The 19674-nt window shown below is 44.0% G+C and overlaps 1 protein-coding gene across 1 annotated transcript in view; it reads right to left on the reverse strand.

Moving 5' to 3' along the window:
* Positions 1 to 1510: 1510 nt before the first annotated feature.
* Positions 1511 to 19674, reverse strand: part of LOC135545527 (FERM and PDZ domain-containing protein 3-like) — a 53509-nt gene continuing 35345 nt past the window's right edge. Inside the window, exons 10-15 of the mRNA XM_064973183.1 lie at positions 19380 to 19506; positions 14912 to 15001; positions 14209 to 14388; positions 9854 to 9989; positions 8074 to 9036; positions 1511 to 6862 (exon numbers count right to left, since the gene is read on the reverse strand). Of these exons, the coding sequence (XP_064829255.1) occupies positions 4005 to 6862; positions 8074 to 9036; positions 9854 to 9989; positions 14209 to 14388; positions 14912 to 15001; positions 19380 to 19506 (4354 nt within the window). The 3' untranslated portion in view covers positions 1511 to 4004. The remainder of the gene's footprint in view (positions 6863 to 8073; positions 9037 to 9853; positions 9990 to 14208; positions 14389 to 14911; positions 15002 to 19379; positions 19507 to 19674) is intronic.

Raw genomic sequence — 19674 nt, forward strand, 5'->3', positions numbered from 1 at the left:
CACGCATCGCTTACCGTACGGTTTTGGAAGCATTTTTGGAACCTTATCAGGTTTTGGAACCTTATCTTTCATATCAGCGAGAAATCATTTTCAAAAAATTCAATTGATACACCTTGATAGGGTTAGGGTTCCCAAACGGCCATATCTCCATGTTACAGAAAGTGTTTGCGGAAGACAGAAGGATCACATGTGCTCATTAGCTTTCAAGCTTACTACTAACACCTGTGTGTAATGGAAGAGGGCTGCCAGAAAGGTGATGTTACACTGAAAAATACTGTTGGCTGCAACTGTGATGAAGACGTTTAAAAGGGGAGGACGGCTCATAGTAACGGCTGGAACGGAGGATTTAATATTTTCTGAATATTCTCAGGTGTTTTGGAGTAACACTTGAAATTGCACACAAATGTTTTTCGACAAGAATGAAGAAAGTATGGGCAAGTAAAGTTTAGTCGAAAATATCCTGAGTATGGCCAAATATCCCGAGTATGGCCAAATATCCCGAGTATGGCTAAATATCTTGAGTATGGCCAAATATCATGAGTGTGGCCAAATATCCAGAGTATGGCCAAATATCCCGAGTATGGCCAAATATCATGAGTGTGGCCAAATATCCTGAGTATGGCCAGATATCCTGAGTGTGGCCAAATATCCTGAGTGTGGCTAAATATCTTGAGTATGGCCAAATATCCTGAGTAGGGCTAAATATCCTGAGTATGGCCAAATATCCTGAGTATGGCCAAATATCATGAGTAGGGCTAAATATCTTGAGTAGGGCTAAATATCCTGAGTATGGCCAAATATCCTGAGTGTGGCCAAATATCTTGAGTAGGGCCAAATATCCTGAGTATGGCCAAATATCCTGAGTGTGGCCAAATATCCAGAGTATGGCCAAATATCTTGAGTAGGGCTAAATATCCTGAGTGTGGCTAAATATCCTGAGTATGGCCAAATATCCAGAGTATGGCCAAATATCTTGAGTAGGGCTAAATATCTTGAGTATGGCCAAATATCTTGAGTAGGGCTAAATATCTTGAGTAGGGCTAAATATCCCGAGTAGGGCTAAATATCCTGAGTAGGGCTAAATATCCCGAGTAGGGCTAAAGAGCAGCCTATGCAGAGGTTTAGCGCCACTGCAGAGATTATGTCTACATTGCTAATTTTATGCCATGTTCTCTGGAGTAATGTGGTGGCAACAAGTGAAGTTTGGGTTGACATAAAATAGCCTTCAGGATTTTGGAGTGATATGCTTAGTGACTGAGCAACATTTTCTCTGAATGCAGCCCGACAATAGAGGCCACAGTAATCTAGGCCAGAAGTTTGGAGAAGGACAACATGGAGTAGAGGGATAGGCTACCTCTGCCCAATGCTCCGTAAGGAGAAGGAAATCTCAAGTAAATCTATTTCATATTCATTTGGAAGTGAATGTCAGATGAGGCCCAAATAACTTGAATGTATCAAACACACATTTCAATCTACACCAGATGTAAATGTGACGTTTCTAAACGGGAGATTAGAACTTCAAAACACTTTATTGCTCTTAAAACATGAGACAGGCTGTACAGACAGAAGAACACAGTGAAGACAAGATTATTGACAAATAAATACTAAGTAAATAAATAAGTGCAAACAAACACAATGGAATAGGCCATGAAACAAAGGTCCATTATGTTATGGAACAAAAGTTCATTATGTTATGGAACAAAGGTCCATTATGTTATGGAACAATGGTCCATTACGTTATGGAACAAAGGTCCATTATGTAATGGAACAATAGTCCATTACGTTATGGAACAAAGGTCTATTATGCCATGAAACAAAGGTCCATTATGTTATGGAACAATGGTCCATTATGTTATGGAACAAAGGTCCATTATGTTATGGAACAAAGGTCCATTATGTTATGGAACATAGAGACACATTCACAATATGGCAACAACGCAACGCAACTCAACAATGACAACCACACACTATATTTGTATATTATCATTACGTCAAAAACTAAATGTTTGAAAACATTTCCAGGTGGTCATGATGAGAGAATGTTTTGTTTTTATAAAAATAAACATGTCCCATGCTTTATACTCATTATATACTCTTAAAATATAAGTTTTCGCTATTAGTTGTCTATGGAACATAACTACTATAAATTATACGATACAGACATGTTTTCTATTTTTTTACAAAACGCTGAAGAATTCAGAACCAATCTTCACACGTCAGTTAGTAATGTAAAAGGGTTTTCCAGGCTCACCAATATTCCAACTGTTTTACAATATTTACATCTTGAGTGTAGAACAACACAACTCCGCATAAAGAATTTCCATTGCAAAACATTATTGGTATAAGTTGCCTCCTCATATATTTTGTCGGTGTATATTCTTTCTTTCTCACTTCATAAAACTAGTGGCAACACGGAATCTGCCAACACCACTGGTAACGGGACCGTTTCTGCTTCTTGTAACTCTAAGAACAAAGGTAGAATTGGGGAAACATGCAAGACAGTAGTGCAGTGAAAGAATTCACGTGGCCTGGTATGAATAGTATCCTGTCAGAGTATAACAGTTATGGACAGAGTCTGAATAGTTTCTGTTGAGGTTAGCTGTAGGCTGCTTCGATCTCTGTGGGTTGACAACAGGAGGAGACAGAAAGACGTTTTCAGACAGAAAACACAGGTGTCAGTTTTATTAAAATACATAGAAAACTACTTTGTGTGTTAGTGATTTATATATATCTCCTGTATTGCACAAGGATAACAGCACATATAGAGAGCAAATAGTATAACCCCATTGAATTGTTTGTGACACAGAATCCTGTAAAATTATTGTAGAGAAGAATATAGCAAGTTGAATGTTTTCTAAGATGAAATAGTTTATAAAATGGAAGGTGTATGAGGAGTTTGTGTTCAGTCGACTGAATGTGAACAAAACATGAACCTAGATCCTGTGTGAACAGGAGCAAATGCTGAAGGTTGTGCAAAATTCGAAGGCTAAGCTTGCTAATGTGGATCTCTCATTTACAAGTGTTGATGTGCCGGTTTAGTGTGGATTGTGATTGTCGTGTGAGAGTATTGTGTGTGTGTCTCTAACCAAGAGAGCAACGTGAGGTTGACGACACTAAATACTGCAGAGCGAGGCTGCCTTCATTTCCTTCATGAAGAACATTGATCCTACCCAGCTGATTGGTTAGCCACTAGTGAGTTAGCGTTTCTGTTATATCTGCCCACACTAGGTGTTACATACCAGTGGTTTTATTCTACAGGTGAGTAAATGGGCCTCATGTTTATTTTATATCAACCCAATTCAAATGTGTGGATTTTCCAATCTCACAGGAGGTACAACATTCTGAATGTGATGTATGTGATATTGTTGAGGTGCAGGTCATGGCATTGTCCAGATGACCAACAGAACTTATTGTGTCACAACAGTTAGAAAATTGAACAAACAAACACGTCAACTACTAACCCAGGCTTTGGACTACCTAATTCACAGAATTCGCTACTTTGACATTTTCTCTGCTGTATTTTTGCCCAGAGCACATTTATTGTAGACGTATTACTCTTTATATTTGTTATACTCAATATCATTTTATATATTATTTTCATTATTTTTATTCTCCACAAAAAGGTATACTTTGCTAAAAAGATACAACTCAAATATACATAGAAAATAATGAGACGGACCTCTGTAATGTGAGAGTTGACATGGAGGAGTGGTTAGCCCTGTTTTCACACAGCATTTCAGAGGTGTAGGTCCTTGCACCTTTTGTATAGCGGTGCCCAGGCGTCTGTCTCTTATGCTAGAACACCACAGGGCCACTCTAGGCTGCAACTGCCACAGCCCCTGGAAACGCATCATGAAGCAGTTGCATTGCGATTTTTGCTGAGGATGGATCATTGCATGTCCTGTAAACAATAAATAACTACTGGACATTGAGAGTGTGGACCCAGCCACCCACACTCCCAACTGTCATATATGATTATTTACGAACTTCCCCATTCTTTGTCTCTACTGGGTAGGCAGGGTTTTGATTGGGCGAGAGAGGGAACCCATGTTAGTGGAGGTTGTAGTAACTTGGGGACTCACGCTCTTGTTAGGCAGACTACTGGAGTGGCCCATCGCCTCCTCGGCTGCACGCAACAGCAAAGTGTAATTGATAGCAACCTCTTCAACCTTCCGCAGCAGCTGCAGCCTTTGGGCCTCTGAACGCACCCCTCTAACCAGCTTGATGAAGGTCTGAGTCAGCTCGCAGAGGACCAGGAAGCTGGCCGTAACAACGCTCAGCATGCGAGTGGGGCTCTTCTCGACGCTCGCCACCCGCCTGCACGCTGCCCTGAACTCTTTGAAGCGCAGTGCCAGCTCCTGCTTGTACTCGGCGATCCGGGACGGCTGTAGGCGTGATTCGTTATCCACCTGGGGAATGTTAGCGCACTGTCGCAGGATGGCTAGCAGCTCATTAGCATCCAGCTGGGCATTGAGGAAACCGTCCGGCAGGCTGAACGTCTTTCCTTGCAGGGATTCGACCCTCGCCAGGCTCCCCTCCAGAGTCCCGCAGGCCCGGAGGTCGATCTCCTGTGTCTGCGGCTCCTCTTCTTCTTCCTCTACATCCTCCTCCTCCCCGCTGCAGCCCTCAGCGTGGAGAACCTGGAGCGTTTTGCTGACAATGGGCAAGGTCTGAGAGCCCAGCTGCATCCCGGGCAGGACCTGGAGGGTGGTGGAGTAGGAGAGCTCTTCTTTCTCGCTGCTCTCGTCCGCCGCTTCACACTTCCTGTAGCAGAAACAGAAAGAGCAGCACTTCTCCCTGTCGTCACTGTCCTCACTTGGCAACCCCAGCAGCATCTCCGTCGGCGCCCCCTCTCTGCTCTCCCTCAGCAGCTCTTCTCCCTGGATGAAGAACACTCCTTTCTTCCCCTTTGCCTCTGCAGCAGTCGTGTGAGTTTGATTGTGAATGGGCTCCACGGTTGTTGGAAGCCTCAGCCCTGCGGCCCTCACTCGCTCCATTTCCTTCTCCAGGTTCTTGGCTTTGGGTTTTATCTCGGTGTACAGCTGGGTGCCTTCAGCATTGTCCACCTCTCCGATGCTATACCGCCTCTGGAGCTTCTTGTACTGCGGAGCGCCCATGCAGTCTGGTGTGCGAGAGGTGCAGGTGGGCAAGCAGGAAGCCTGCTCCCCCCTGGGTTCCCGCGACTCCAGACTGGTCGAGCGGATTCGGGTGGTCTTGATCTCTAAGGTCTGAGGTCTCCTCTGAGCTCCCTGGGGGTGAGGGGTTTTGGAAGTCGCTGGAGGGGTCTTGGAGAGGGGTCTCTCCCTACCTCTATGCTGCTGTGTCTCTGCAATTGAGCCGACCGGCGTATCGGGCAGTCGGATGCCTCTACACATCCTCTTGCAGTCGCAGCTGCGGCGTTGCTCTCTGGAGATTCCAGGGGCTTTTAGCACAGGACTTGTAAGGAGCTGGCAAGCACATGGGGTGCCTGAGGGGACTGGTGAGGACCCCTGGGGTAGGTACTCGCCCCCAGACGACTTGGGCTTCAGAAGTTCTTCCAGAAACTCTAACTCGTACTGCCGGACCTTCTGGAGCTGGGCTCGGCGCTCATCAGTCTCCCTGCGAATCCGAGCTGGGAACGTGGCCGACAGAAGGTTCTTGATACTTAGGAAGGGAGCGCTACGCTGGGCCTTCCCTTTTCCGCCACCCTGGTTCTTGCTGTCAGCAGAGGAGAGAGTAGAGACCTTGTCCACAGAGCAGGTAGGGTGTATGGGGTCTCCCAGGAGAGGGAATGTCTTCGGGGGGCATTTATGCGGCTCAGCTTGAGCTTTACCCTGGGACCTCTCTGCCTTAGCCTCTGCTGCTTCCTTCCTCTCAGCTTTCACAGGCATGTGTGGGGACTGGGAGTACTTGGTTGGGGCCTGGGGTCTGGGCTTGGCCAAGATGGGGTCTGCTCCTGCTCCTCCTGCTGCTCTCACTGTGCTCTCTTTGCTGCTGGCCAGTTGGAGGCCTTTGGCACAAAGACGCTCATCATCTGTAGGGGAAGAGGAGTGGAACACCACCACTTTCTGGGTATGTGGATCCTTCAGTCTTAGTTGTGGCCCGGGTTCTCTAACTGGGCATGTGCAGAACAGGTCATCAATTGGCAAAAGGTCTTTAGAGCTTGAAGGCTTGATGGTCTTGCTAGAGGCAGTCTCGGCATCTTGGCACATGTTTGTGGGGCAAATCTTGGCAGAGGCAGTTCTGTCCACAGGCAAGAGAAGGGGTAAGGCTTTGTTGGTAGTGGCCGGGCTCAGAGGCGCAGACTTCTTCCCCTTGACGCCCACAGACAAATTCGGGCTTAGTTTGCCCACAGCAGTTCCGGGTGACCTTTGATCCTTGCCGACCTTAGGTGCCTGCCCTGGATTGGAGACTTTCAGCTCCTCAGGTGACATCGCAGGGCGGTCTGGGGTGCACACTTTGGTGGGGTCTGATTTTGCCTTCTTGTCTTCACTCGGCTCACTCTGCGTTGGTTCTTGGGTAACGTCACTCCCCTGCTCCACTGTGCTGAGACCTGGACTGGCAGTCTCCTGACCAGGGCTAAGCTTTAGGGGAACAGTCTTACTGAGGATCACTGGTTTCGAGGGGCAGCCGCCGCGGATCTGACCCATGGAGAACGCACCGCCTCCAATAGTCTGGGTGGTGCAGCCTGGTATGGCCAAGGGGAAGTCTCTGCGACTGAAGATACGCTCCTTGTTGATATGGTGGGCCAGCAGGTAGGCCTGGTTCTGGTGCTGCTTCATGGCCGACACCATCTCTGAGACGTCTGTCAGCTCAGAGGAGTTGGTCTCGTGCCCTGAGTCTAGCGATGACTCAGGCGTAATGGCCGCCAACACAATCAACCCTATGGAAAGAAAGAAACACAAGACACTATCAGGGTCACACGGACGTCACACAATATCACAGACAGATGGAAAACAGTCATTGATTTCTGAAAGATGGCACATCAAATACACTGTTTCTAAATACTTACACTTGTTAAAATCTCTTGATGTTTCTTTTAAAGCTCTGCTAACCGTCTGTGAGCAAAACCTTGTTTTGCATCAAACTGAATTTTAATCAAGACTGAGTGAACTCTTGTGTTTCTCTCGCTATCAAAAGATACAACACAAGAGACTATGTTCAGTATCAAGCAGTGTGCTGTAAAACAACACGTCAAAACATAGTCTTTTTGTCCCTGTTTTGGGATGTTAAAGCTTTGAACTTGAGTTATGCTGTCAAGCCAGCCCCAATTCATCAGGGCATGGACTCAACAAGTTGTCTAAAGTGTTCCACAGGGATACTGGCCCATGTTGACTCCAATGCTTCCCACAGTTGTACACACGGGAAACTGTTGTGTGTGAAAAACCCTGCAGCATTGCAATTTTTGACACACTCAAACCGGTGTGCTTGACACTGACACCTACTACCATATCCCGTTCAAGGCACTTAAATATTTTGTCTTGCCCATTCACCCTCTGAATGACACACACACACAATCCATGTCTCAAGGCTTAAAAATCCTTATTTAACCTCTCCTCCCCTTCAGCTACACTGAAGTGTACAAAACATTAGGAACACCTGCTCTTTCCATGACAGACTGACCAGGTGAAAGATATGATCCCTTACTGATGTCACTTGTTCAATCCACTTGAATCATTGTATGTGTGTCATTCAGAGGGTGAATGGGCAAGACAAAAGATTTAAGTGCCACTGAACGGGGTATAGTAGTAGGTGCCAGGCAGGTGAGTGTGTGTCAAGAACTGCAATGCTTCAGGGTTTTCACGCTCAACAGTTTCCAGTGTGTACAACTGTGGGAAGCATTGGAGTCAACATGGGCCAGCATCCCTAAGGGAAAGCTTTCAACACTTCCATGCCCTGAAAAACTGTAGAGGGTAAAAGAAGGTGCAACTCAATACTAATGTTTTGTACACTCAGTGTATAAAAATATTTCAAAGTGCCCCTTAGTAATCACTGTGCCCTAAAATGAACCATTAGCAATGAAGGAGCCCTTGGTGGTTAGATTCGACTCTCTATATGAGAAGAAGTCCATATAGCATGACACGGCATGTTGACCTGTGGTCTGAGCTGGCTGTTGGGGGGGATGGGGGAAGTCCTCTGATGCAGCTAGGGCCTCCAGGGCCTGCAGAGTGGACACCAGAGCATCATCCAGCTCCTGGGCATGGTCCCGTACTGTCCTGGTGGCCACGTTGTCTATCAACGTCACCGGGACATCCTCTGGAGCTAGTACCACTTCCTTGGAAGAAGCCTTGGCAGAGCTCTTGCTGACTGCAGCCCCATTTGCAGGGCTTGGACGGATGACGGGGTTTGGTCGAGACTTCCGTCCTCTCTTGCCGTCATCTTCATCCGAGCTGTTGTCCCTGAACCCAGGTGGAGGAGCAGCAATGGCCGGATGGGGCAGCTGCAGCTTTCTTCCTACGTCCTCCACCTCTTCTTCCTCCTCCTCTTCATTTCCTGGGGGAGGCAGGGCAATCAGGTCTACTGCACCTCCATCGCGGGAGGCACAGGCGCTGGAGCAGTGCTTTGATGAGGCGCTGCTGCGTCCACCATTCAAGGCCACAGCCACTCCCTCTGCCCTCAACCTGGCCTTGCAGGAGTCACAGAAGAACCGTGTAGTTCGCTGGGACTGCCCCATGGTTTGGGCTCTGCTCCTGAAGGCCACTGAGCTCTCCTGGACAGGGCTTTCCGGCCTCCCGGCGATCGTCTCTGTTTTCTGCAGCGTCGGGTCAGACTTGGTACGGGGCCGCCCTGGTGCCTCTTGGGAAATGAAGTTCTCGTTGACATCGAGCTCGGGTTCTGCCTGCATTTGGAGCTCCTGCAGCTGTTTTTGCTCCCGGAGATGGACGTGGCATAGACCCAGGTGTTGGGACTCTGCGGGCAGTGGGGCGGTCGCTGTCTTCTGAGACTGGGACCCTGGGTCCCTCGTGTGGGGTCTTTCCCTCTCGTCCCCTCGTCGGTCCCCACTGGACGCAGCTGTAGTGCTGGAGCGCGGGTGGGTGTGGTGGGAACCTCTGTAATCTGCGGACAGAATTTTCAGAGCAGTTGAGAGGCTAAGAGGTGAGGAATCGCATGGGAGGATGGAGTGGGTCCTTATGGGAAAATAGAGGCGAAGGCTGGTGGATTTTTTTCAGTGATGGATGCTGGAGACTGGAGTTGGAGGTAAGTCTGGTGGGATGTTATGGGACGTAGCGGCCTTCCTCTCATGCAGGCACACCACCACAGCAGATGGAAACAGAGCTGTGAATGTTTGAATATTACATATATATTTCACAGAAAAAAAGCAAGGCAAAAATGACAAAATGTTACCCTATGCAAGGAAGAGGGAGAGAATAGTCCGATGAAGATGAGATCTCAGTATGGAGATGGGAGGAGCGACAGCAGAGGTGATTGGTAGCTGTTGATATGGTTTAGGTCCGGATGCACAGATGCATTATGGAGAGGCAGGTGTCAGTCCAGATGGATTGAGTAGAGTTGGTTGCAGTATAATGGTTTACATGCAATGCCTCACACTTGCAGACACACACTAAAACCTGTAAATGGAATCCTTGAGATGCAAACTGATATTCAGTCAACGTGCCTTTGGATACTGAGTTTGGATGTTGAGTTTTATTGATAGAAAATGTAGCCAAAGCAAAGAGTATGGAAAGGATTTGAACAGTAAATGAAAAACATTTTCAGTTTTATCGAAAGCTAATAATAATGGAATCTCTATAACAACCTCCCGAAACACTAGCCTTACTGATCCATTTCTAAACATCAACAGATATTGTAAATATACAGCTTCATTGCAAGTCCTAACCAGCAGTATAAATCAAGGAGGTGACTACTAACATACCTGCCTTGATCATATAAGACTGACCAGGTGTCCGGTAGTAGATGGCTCGTTTGGGATCCACAAACAGCTTGTAGTAGCCGGAGATGAGACAGGCGAAGTTACTGGCATCAGGCCACTCCATCAACAGGACCAGAGGCTGCAGGGGTGGGAGGGTCAATCACGTTTTAGATGTAGATTTCTTTATTGTCCAATTGTACACAAGGTCAAACGGAAATGTGTCTTCTGCTTTATCCAATGATGTACAGTGCATTAGGAAAGTATTCAGGCCCCCTTGAATTTTTTCCATATTTTGTTACGCTACAGCCTTATTCTATAAATTATGAAATAATTTTTTATTTCTCATCAATCTACACACAATACCGCATAATGTGAAAACAGGTTTTTAGAAATTGTTGCAAATGTATAAAAAATAAAAACAGAAATACCTTATTTACGTAAGTATTCAGACCACTTGCTATGAGACTCAAAAATGAGCTCAGGTGCATCCTGTTTCCATTGATCATTGAGATGTTTCTACAACTTGATTGGAGTCCACCTATGGTAAATTCAATTGATTGGACATACGATCCCACATTTGACAGTTCATGTCAGAGCAAAAACCATGCCACGAGGTCGAAGGAACTGTCCATAGAGCTCCGAGACAGGATTGTGTCGTGGCACAGATCTGGGGAAGGGTACCAAACATTTCTGCAGCATTGAAGGTCCCCAAGAACACAGTGGCCTCCATCATTCTTAAATGGAAGAAGTTTAGAACCATCAAGACTCTTCCTAGAGTGGGCCGCATGGCCAAACTGAGTAATCAGGGGAGAAGGGCCTTGGTCAGGGCGGTGATCAAGAACCCGATGGTCACTCTGACAGAGATCCAGAGTTCCTCTGTGGAGATGGGAGAATCTTCCAGAAGGACAACCATCTCTGCAGCACTCCACCAATCAGGCCTTTATGGTAGAGTGGCCAGACATGACAGCCCACTTGGAGTTCACCAAAAGGCCCTTAAAGGACTCTCAAAACATGAGAAACAAGATTCTCCAGTCTAATGAAACCAAGATTGAACTCGTTGGTCTGAATGCCAAGCATCTCATCTGGAGGAAACCTGGCAACATCCCTATGGTGGAGCAGGGTGATGGCAGTATGATGCTGTGCAGATGTTTATCAGTGGCAGGAACTAGGAGACTAGTCAGGATCGAGGGAAAGATGAACGGAGCAAAGTACAGAGAGATCCTTGATGAAAACCTGCTCCAGAGCGCTCAGGATCTCAGACTGGGGCGAAGGTTCACCTTCCAACAGGTCAATGACCCTGAGCACACAGTCAAGACAAGGCAGGAGTGGCTGTGATAGAAAAATGACATATTTAGCTGGTTTGTTTGATATTAATAGTTAGGAATAATAGTTAACAAATAGGATATTTCTGTTTTGTTTAATTTTGTGTTTTCATGGGCTCCACTCTAGTTCCCTGCAGTTAATTTGGGCGTTATGGTCACCAGAGATGACTTGAGCTGACAAATTAGTTAAAGACTGCATTACGTAGACACGATGTGGTGGGTGTAACAGAGATAGAGATAGCCAGGAGGAGTTTAGAACAATTCCTCATTGTCTCAAAATCATCCTTGCATCTGGGAAACTAAGCCAGGAAGGGGTTAAGACAGCAACCCATGTGCAGATAACAACAGGATGAACCCAGAGTGGCTTATGATGCTTCTTGGTCTGCATGAGGAGGGTTAAGCCAAACATGACTGAGGATTGTAAGTGTCAGCTATATATAGTACTCTGCATTTGTGTGAAGGTTAGGTTACTCGGGCCAACACTCAAGGGTGGGGGTCGACCAGTCTCATTATTGTAATAATTAATTGATATTAAATAAAGATGATTGTTTGAAAAAATGACCAAATCTCTCTCAGTACCGAATTTCCACGACACAAGTTTCTGAATGTCCTTGAGTGGCCCAGCCAGAGCCCGGACTTGAACCTGATCAAACAACTCTGGAGAGACCTGAAAATAGCTGTGCAGCGACGCTCCCCCATCCAACCTGACAGAGATTGAGAGATTCTGCAGAGAACAATGGGAGAAACTCCCCAAATACAGGTGTGCCAAGCTTGTAGCATCATACCCAACACGACTCAAGGCTGTAATTGCTGCAAAAGGTGCAACAACAAAGTACAGAGTAAAGTGTCTGAATACTTTATGTAAATGTGATATTTCCATTTTTTTTATTTGTAACAATTTGCTAAAATTGATAAAAACAGTTTTTGCTTTGTCATTATGGGGTATTGTGTATAGATTGATGAGGGGGGGAAAAAAACAATTTAGTCCATTTTAGAATAAGGCTGTAACATAACAAAATGTGGAAAAAGTCAAGAGGTCTGAATAGTTCCTGAATGCACTATGTATCGGCTTCATCTCAGCCCCTCCGAAACACACACATCGTCATACAGGGATGGAAATGAGTGTGGAGGCTTCAACAAAGCATTTTACTGTATATTTAATATAATGACCATACCGCTACTTCAACTTGGTTAATCTCACAGGTTTGATTTAATTGCATTTGAAAGGAATTCTTCTGTGCAGTGAAAATCTATGTTTGGTACCGTGGCCTACTAGTATGGTGCAATGAGTTCCATCCTGAGCTTCATAATGTCCTTCTAAATCTATGTTTGGTACCATGGCCTACTAGTATGGTGCAATGAGTTCCATCCTGAGCTTCATAATGTCCTTCTAAATCTATGTTTGGTACCATGGCCTACTAGTATGGTGCAATGAGTTCCATCCTGAGCTTCATAATGTCCTTCTAAATCTATGTTTGGTACCATGGCCTACTAGTATGGTGCAATGAGTTCCATCCTGAGCTTCATAATGTCCTTCTAAATCTATGTTTGGTACCATGGCCTACTAGTATGGTGCAATGAGTTCCATCCTGAGCTTCATAATGTCCTTCTAAATCTATGTTTGGTACCATGGCCTACTAGTATGGTGCAATGAGTTCCATCCTGAGCTTCATAATGTCCTTCTAAATCTATGTTTGGTACCATGGCCTACTAGTATGGTGCAATGAGTTCCATCCTGAGCTTCATAATGTCCTTCTAAATCTATGTTTGGTACCATGGCCTACTAGTATGGTGCAATGAGTTCCATCCTGAGCTTCATAATGTCCTTCTAAATCTATGTTTGGTACCATGGCCTACTAGTATGGTGCAATGAGTTCCATCCTGAGCTTCATAATGTCCTTCTAAATCTATGTTTGGTACCATGGCCTACTAGTATGGTGCAATGAGTTCCATCCTGAGCTTCATAATGTCCTTCTAAATCTATGTTTGGTACCATGGCCTACTAGTATGGTGCAATGAGTTCCATCCTGAGCTTCATAATGTCCTTCTAAATCTATGTTTGGTACCATGGCCTACTAGTATGGTGCAATGAGTTCCATCCTGAGCTTCATAATGTCCTTCTAAATCTATGTTTGGTACCATGGCCTACTAGTATGGTGCAATGAGTTCCATCCTGAGCTTCATAATGTCCTTCTAAATCTATGTTTGGTACCATGGCCTACTAGTATGGTGCAATGAGTTCCATCCTGAGCCTCATAATGTCCTTCTAAATCTATGTTTGGTACCATGGCCTACTAGTATGGTGCAATGAGTTCCATCCTGAGCCTCATAATGTCCTTCTAAATCTATGTTTGGTACCATGGCCTACTAGTATGGTGCAATGAGTTCCATCCTGAGCTTCATAATGTCCTTCTAAATCTATGTTTGGTACCATGGCCTACTAGTATGGTGCAATGAGTTCCATCCTGAGCTTCATAATGTCCTTCTAAATCTATGTTTGGTACCATGGCCTACTAGTATGGTGCAATGAGTTCCATCCTGAGCTTCATAATGTCCTTCTAAATCTATGTTTGGTACCATGGCCTACTAGTATGGTGCAATGAGTTCCATCCTGAGCTTCATAATGTCCTTCTAAATCTATGTTTGGTACCATGGCCTACTAGTATGGTGCAATGAGTTCCATCCTGAGCTTCATAATGTCCTTCTAAATCTATGTTTGGTACCATGGCCTACTAGTATGGTGCAATGAGTTCCATCCTGAGCTTCATAATGTCCTTCTAAATCTATGTTTGGTACCATGGCCTACTAGTATGGTGCAATGAGTTCCATCCTGAGCTTCATAATGTCCTTCTAAATCTATGTTTGGTACCATGGCCTACTAGTATGGTGCAATGAGTTCCATCCTGAGCTTCATAATGTCCTTCTAAATCTATGTTTGGTACCATGGCCTACTAGTATGGTGCAATGAGTTCCATCCTGAGCTTCATAATGTCCTTCTAAATCTATAGTTGTACATGTGTTCAATCTGTCACATACCTTGGCCTCCTGTATGGCCACCTCTACGCGGGCAACGCCCTGGTTCTCCCGGTGCAGCTGTATCTTAGCAACACGACTGAACTCTGTCAGAACCGTGGTCAGGTTGTTTTTTAGGTCGATCACATGACCGATGCCGTGCCGCGGACCCACCAGCAGCGTAGTGGCCGACTGCTTCTCATCCTGTGGATCAATCAGTCAATCAATCAATCAAACATTCTATCAATACAGAGAGAGCTCTGAATTCATGGAACAACAGCATAGAACTTAACTCAGAAACATGCATTCTTCAAAATGATATGTACTGTAGTATATATATATATATATATATATATATATATATATATATATATATATATATATATATATATATATATATATATATATATATATATATATATGTATATATATATATATATATATATATATATATATATATATATATATATATATATATATATATATATATATATATATATATATATATATATATATATATATATATATATATATATATATATATATATATATATATACATGTATGTAGTATCAGTTTGGATGTCTGGCCTGGGATGCTACAAGGCTACAGGAAAACATAAATATGAGCTGTACCTTGACATAAGAGAAATTCATCATAAAGGAGTGGGACTCATATATAATGTGGGAATACGATATGGGCATGTTTATAAGAGAATGTTGCCATTACTAGTCTGACGGTGTGGAACAGCAGGCCTCCAAAGGGCGGAAGATCGTTGAGCACACGCATGTACTGCAGCTTTCCCTGGAGAGGAGGGACCTGTCAGTAGACACAACACAACACTCAAGGGCCCAGTCTCAATAGTCTCTAGTGGCTTCCTCTACTCATCTCCTCTCCTTGATCTGCACTAACGTCACAGGTGAAAATAAAAACCTAGATGTATTTGTATTTGTTTTTTATTATGGATCCCCATTAGCTGCTGCCAAAGCAACAGCCACTCTTCCTGGGGCACAGCAAATTTAAGGCAGTTTATACAATTTTAAAAACATTACATTACATTCACAACACATTGTGTGCCCCCAGGCCCCTACTCCACCACTACCACATATCTACAGTACTAAATCCATGTGTATGTATAGTGCGTATGTTATCGTGTGTGTGTGTGTATGCATGTGTCTGTGCCAATGTTTGTGTTGCTTCACATTCCCCTACTGTTCCATAAGGTGTTTTTTAATCTGTTTTTTAAATCTAATTTTACTGCTTGCATCAGTTACTTGATGTGGAATACAGTTCCATGTAGTCATGGATCTATGTAGTTCTGTGTGCCTCCCATAGTCTGTTATGGACTTGGGGACTGTGAAGAGACCTCTTGTGGCATGTCTCGGGGGATATGCATGGGTGTCCTAGCTGTGTGCCAGTAGTTTAGACAGGCAGCTCGGTGCATTCAACATGCATTCAACTCTCCTCTCATAACTAAAAGTAGTGATGAAGTCAATCTCTCCTCCACTTTCAGCCAGGAGAGATTGACATGCATATTATTAATATTAGCTCTCTGTGTACATCCAAGGACCAGCCGTGCTGCCCTGTTTTGAGCCAATTTAAATTTTGAAAGTCCTTTTTTGTGGCACTTGAACACACGACTGAACAGTAGTCAAGGTGCGACAAAACTAGGGCCTGTAAGGCAGAGCATTGCTTTATTATAGACAGACTTCTCCCCATCTTAGCTACTACTGCATCAATGTTTTGACCATGACAGTTTACAATCTAGGGTTATTCCAAGCAGTTTAGTCATCTCAACGTGCTCAATATCCACATTATTTATTACAAGATTTAGTTGAGGTTTAATGTTTAGCAAGTGTTTTGTTCCAAATACAATGCTTTTAGTTTTAGAAATATTTAGGACTAACTTATTCCTTGCCACCCACTCTGAAACTAACTGCAGCACTTTGTTGAGTGTTGCAGTCATTTCAGTCGCTGTAGTAGCTGATATGTATAGTGTTGAGTCATCCGCATATGTCACATCTGCTCCTGTTACGCCCTCTGGTGTTCATCCGGTGTCTTTTTGACCTGCAGTTACTCCCCCTGTACACTCTCCCTCTCCCTCTCTGTGTGATTGTGTGGTTGGAGGCAGGTGTGCTGGAGACAGAGCAGATCCCTACCAGCTGCAACTCGTTCCATAATCAAGACCTCTACAAATACTCAGTCCTGCCACTTCCTCTCTACCAGATCATAATCTCTGCTTATTACCGCTCTGGCTCCTGTCTCCTGTTCCACATCTCACCACCACTACCTTGGATTCCCCCCAGGACCTGTTTACCATGTTCTACTCAGCCAACACCAACCTCAGTCTCCACATCTGTTTTTTCTGCAACTCATCCAAGCTACCCCGGATCTGCACTCCATATCTCTCTGTGTAACAAATATTTTGGTTCATTCATCCCCGTTTCCGCATCTGAGTCTGCTCTTGCGTTCCCCGGTGCCGCTCCGCTTAACAGCATACATAAACACTCTGGCTTTAATCAAAGTCAGTGGCATGTCGTTAGTAAAAATTGAAAAAAGCAAGGGCCTAAACAGCTACCCTGGGGAATTCCTGATTCTAACTGGAATATATTTGAGAGGCTTCCATTAAATAACACCCTCTGTGTTCTGTTAGACAAGTAACTCTTTATCCACATTATAGCAGGGGGTGTAAAGCACATACGTTTTTCCAGCAGCAGACTATGATCGTCCAAAGCTGCACTTAAGTCTAACAGGACAGCCTCCACAATCATTTTATCATCAATTTCTCTCAGCCAATCATCAGTCATTTGTGTAAGTGCTGTGCTTGTTGAGTGCACTTCCCTATAAGCATGCTGAAATTCTGTTGTCAATTTGTTTACTGTGAAATAGCATTGTATCGGGTCAAACACCATTTTTTTCCAGAAGTTTACTAAGGGTTGGTAACAGGTTGATTGGTCAGCTATTTGAGCCAGTAAAGGGGGCTTTACTATTCTTAGGTAGCGGAATTACTTTAGCTTCCCTCCAGGCCTGAGGGCACACGCTCTCTAGTCGGCTTAAATTGAACATGTGGCAAATAGGAGTGGCAATATCGTCTGCTATTATCCTCAGTCATTTTCCATCCAGGCTGTCAGAACCCGGTGGCTTGTCATTGTTGATAGACAACAATACTTTTTTCACCTCTTCCATGCTGACTTTACGGAATTCAAAAGTACAATTCTGGTCTTTCAAAATTTGGTCCGATATACTTGGATGTGTAGTGTCAGTATTTGTTGCTGGCATGTCATCCCTAAGTTTGCTTATCTTGCAATGAAAAGGTAATTAATGTAGTTTGCAATATCAGTGGGCTTTGTGATGAATGAGCCATCTGATTCAATGTTGTTCTTCCCCCCCAAAATTTAATTTAAGGTGCCCCAAAGCTTTTTACTATCATTCTTTATATAATTTATTTGTTTTTATAATTGTTTAAACATTTAGTTTAGTCACATAATTTCTTAATTTTCAGTATGTTTGCCAATCAGCCAGAATTAATTTCCATACCTTTTGCCTCATCCCTCTCAACCACACAATCTTTCAATTCCTCATCAATCCAAGGGGATTTAACAGTTGTTACAGTCATTTTCTTAATGGTTGCGTGCCTATTAGTAACTGGAATAAGTAGTTTCATAAATGTGTCAAGTGCAGCGTTTGGTTGCTCCTCATTACACACCACAAACCAGCAAATATTCTTTACATCATCAACATATGAATCATTACAAAACTTCCTGTGTAACCTCTTACACACTATATTAGGCCCAGCCTTTTGTAACTTTGTTTTTTCTAGATATGGCTATTATATTGTGATCATTACATCCTATGGATTTGGATACTGCTTTAAAGCACATTTCTGCAGCATTAGTAAAGATGTGATTAATACATGTTGATGATTTAATTCCTGTGCTGTTTGTAACTACCCTGGTAGGTTGACTGACAACCTGATCCAGGTTGCAGACACTGATTACAGTTTGACGTTTATTCTTGATTGGGCAGCTTGATGAAAGCCAGTCAATATTTAAAATCACCCAGAAAATATACTTCTCTGTTGATATCACATACATTATCAAGCATTTCACACATTATCCAGATAGTGACTGTTAGCGCTTGGTGGTCTATAGCAGCTTCCCACAAGAATGGGCTTCAGGTGAGGCAGATGAACCTGTAGCCATATTACTGCAACAGTATTTAACATGGGATCCTCTCTAAGCTTTACAGGGATGTGGTTCTGAATATAAACAGCAACACTGCCTCCGTTGCCATTTCTGTCTTTTCAGTAGATGTTAGAACCATCTATTGCTACCACTGTATCATCAAATGTATTATCTCAGTGAGTTTCAGAGATAGTCAGAATATGAATGTCATCTGTTACAAGTAAGTTATTGACTTCATGGACCTTGTTTCTTCGGTTACATATGTTAATATGGGCTATTTTTAGCACGTTTCTGGGTTGATTGATTGTTTTTAATGCTTTACTGAGAAGCCTATCAGAGATAGACTTACTCATGTTATTTACATTGGACCTGAAGTGGTCTTCCTACTATTGCTCACTGCCTCAGTGCTAACAGTGTAACTCTGGTTTATAGGCTTATGATTACTGATTACAATAGCTGTAGGATAAACAGATGTATTCAGTGCAATTAGGGGTACATAAATTAAATTACTTACATTGCATTTGCCAATGTCCCTAAGATCATGTGCATTTGATGCAGCATTATGATGACTCGTTGTCACAATGGTAGGGATTAACTGAGCTGGTCTTGGATCATTTACCAGTCATTGTTTCAACGCTGCCCAGAGTCCAGGAGCCAAGTTGGCATCCTCCATATTGCTTTTACTTATCTTGTGATTTCAGATCAGTGATGAAGGAGAGGAGACGAGGAGAAGACACTTAATACGGTTGAGATTCACCCAAGGATGACCAGTGGATTCTCGCCTACAATACTGTACATGTCCTGTTGGTGGCACTGTTTCACCATGTAAAGGGGCACCAGCACACTGTTTAAACACGTTTGAAATGCCACAGCCAGTCAGAAGATAAACCTCTTAACTGAGAGAGCAAGATGAAAGGCGCAATGAATCTGAAATACTTAGTGTTATAGCTATGCTGTATCTAGAGAATATTTACTGATTGGAAGGTCATTGTGTGACAGAGAGGAAAGATCACCTTGTTGCCTGAGGGAGGCAGATGCTGATAGGTCTTGAGCAGCTGTGACAGGGTCTTACACACATTCTTCTCCTTGATGGTGGGAAGTAGAGTGAGGGGGAGGAAAGGTTCCAGACCCCACTCCTTCCTGGGAATGGAGAGAAGGAAAGAGAAGAGGGGTTAGAGTAGAGAGCAAAGGGAGAGAGGAAGAAAGAAAGAGAGAGCGAGATGGTATAACCAGTCAGATGCTGACAGCTGTGGGACCATGTCTATATCTCGGGGAGAGACCCCCAGGGAAGACTCGAGGGCTACGTCC

Source organism: Oncorhynchus masou, chromosome 9, assembly GCF_036934945.1.
Source record: "Oncorhynchus masou masou isolate Uvic2021 chromosome 9, UVic_Omas_1.1, whole genome shotgun sequence".
NCBI classification, from domain to species: domain Eukaryota; kingdom Metazoa; phylum Chordata; class Actinopteri; order Salmoniformes; family Salmonidae; genus Oncorhynchus; species Oncorhynchus masou.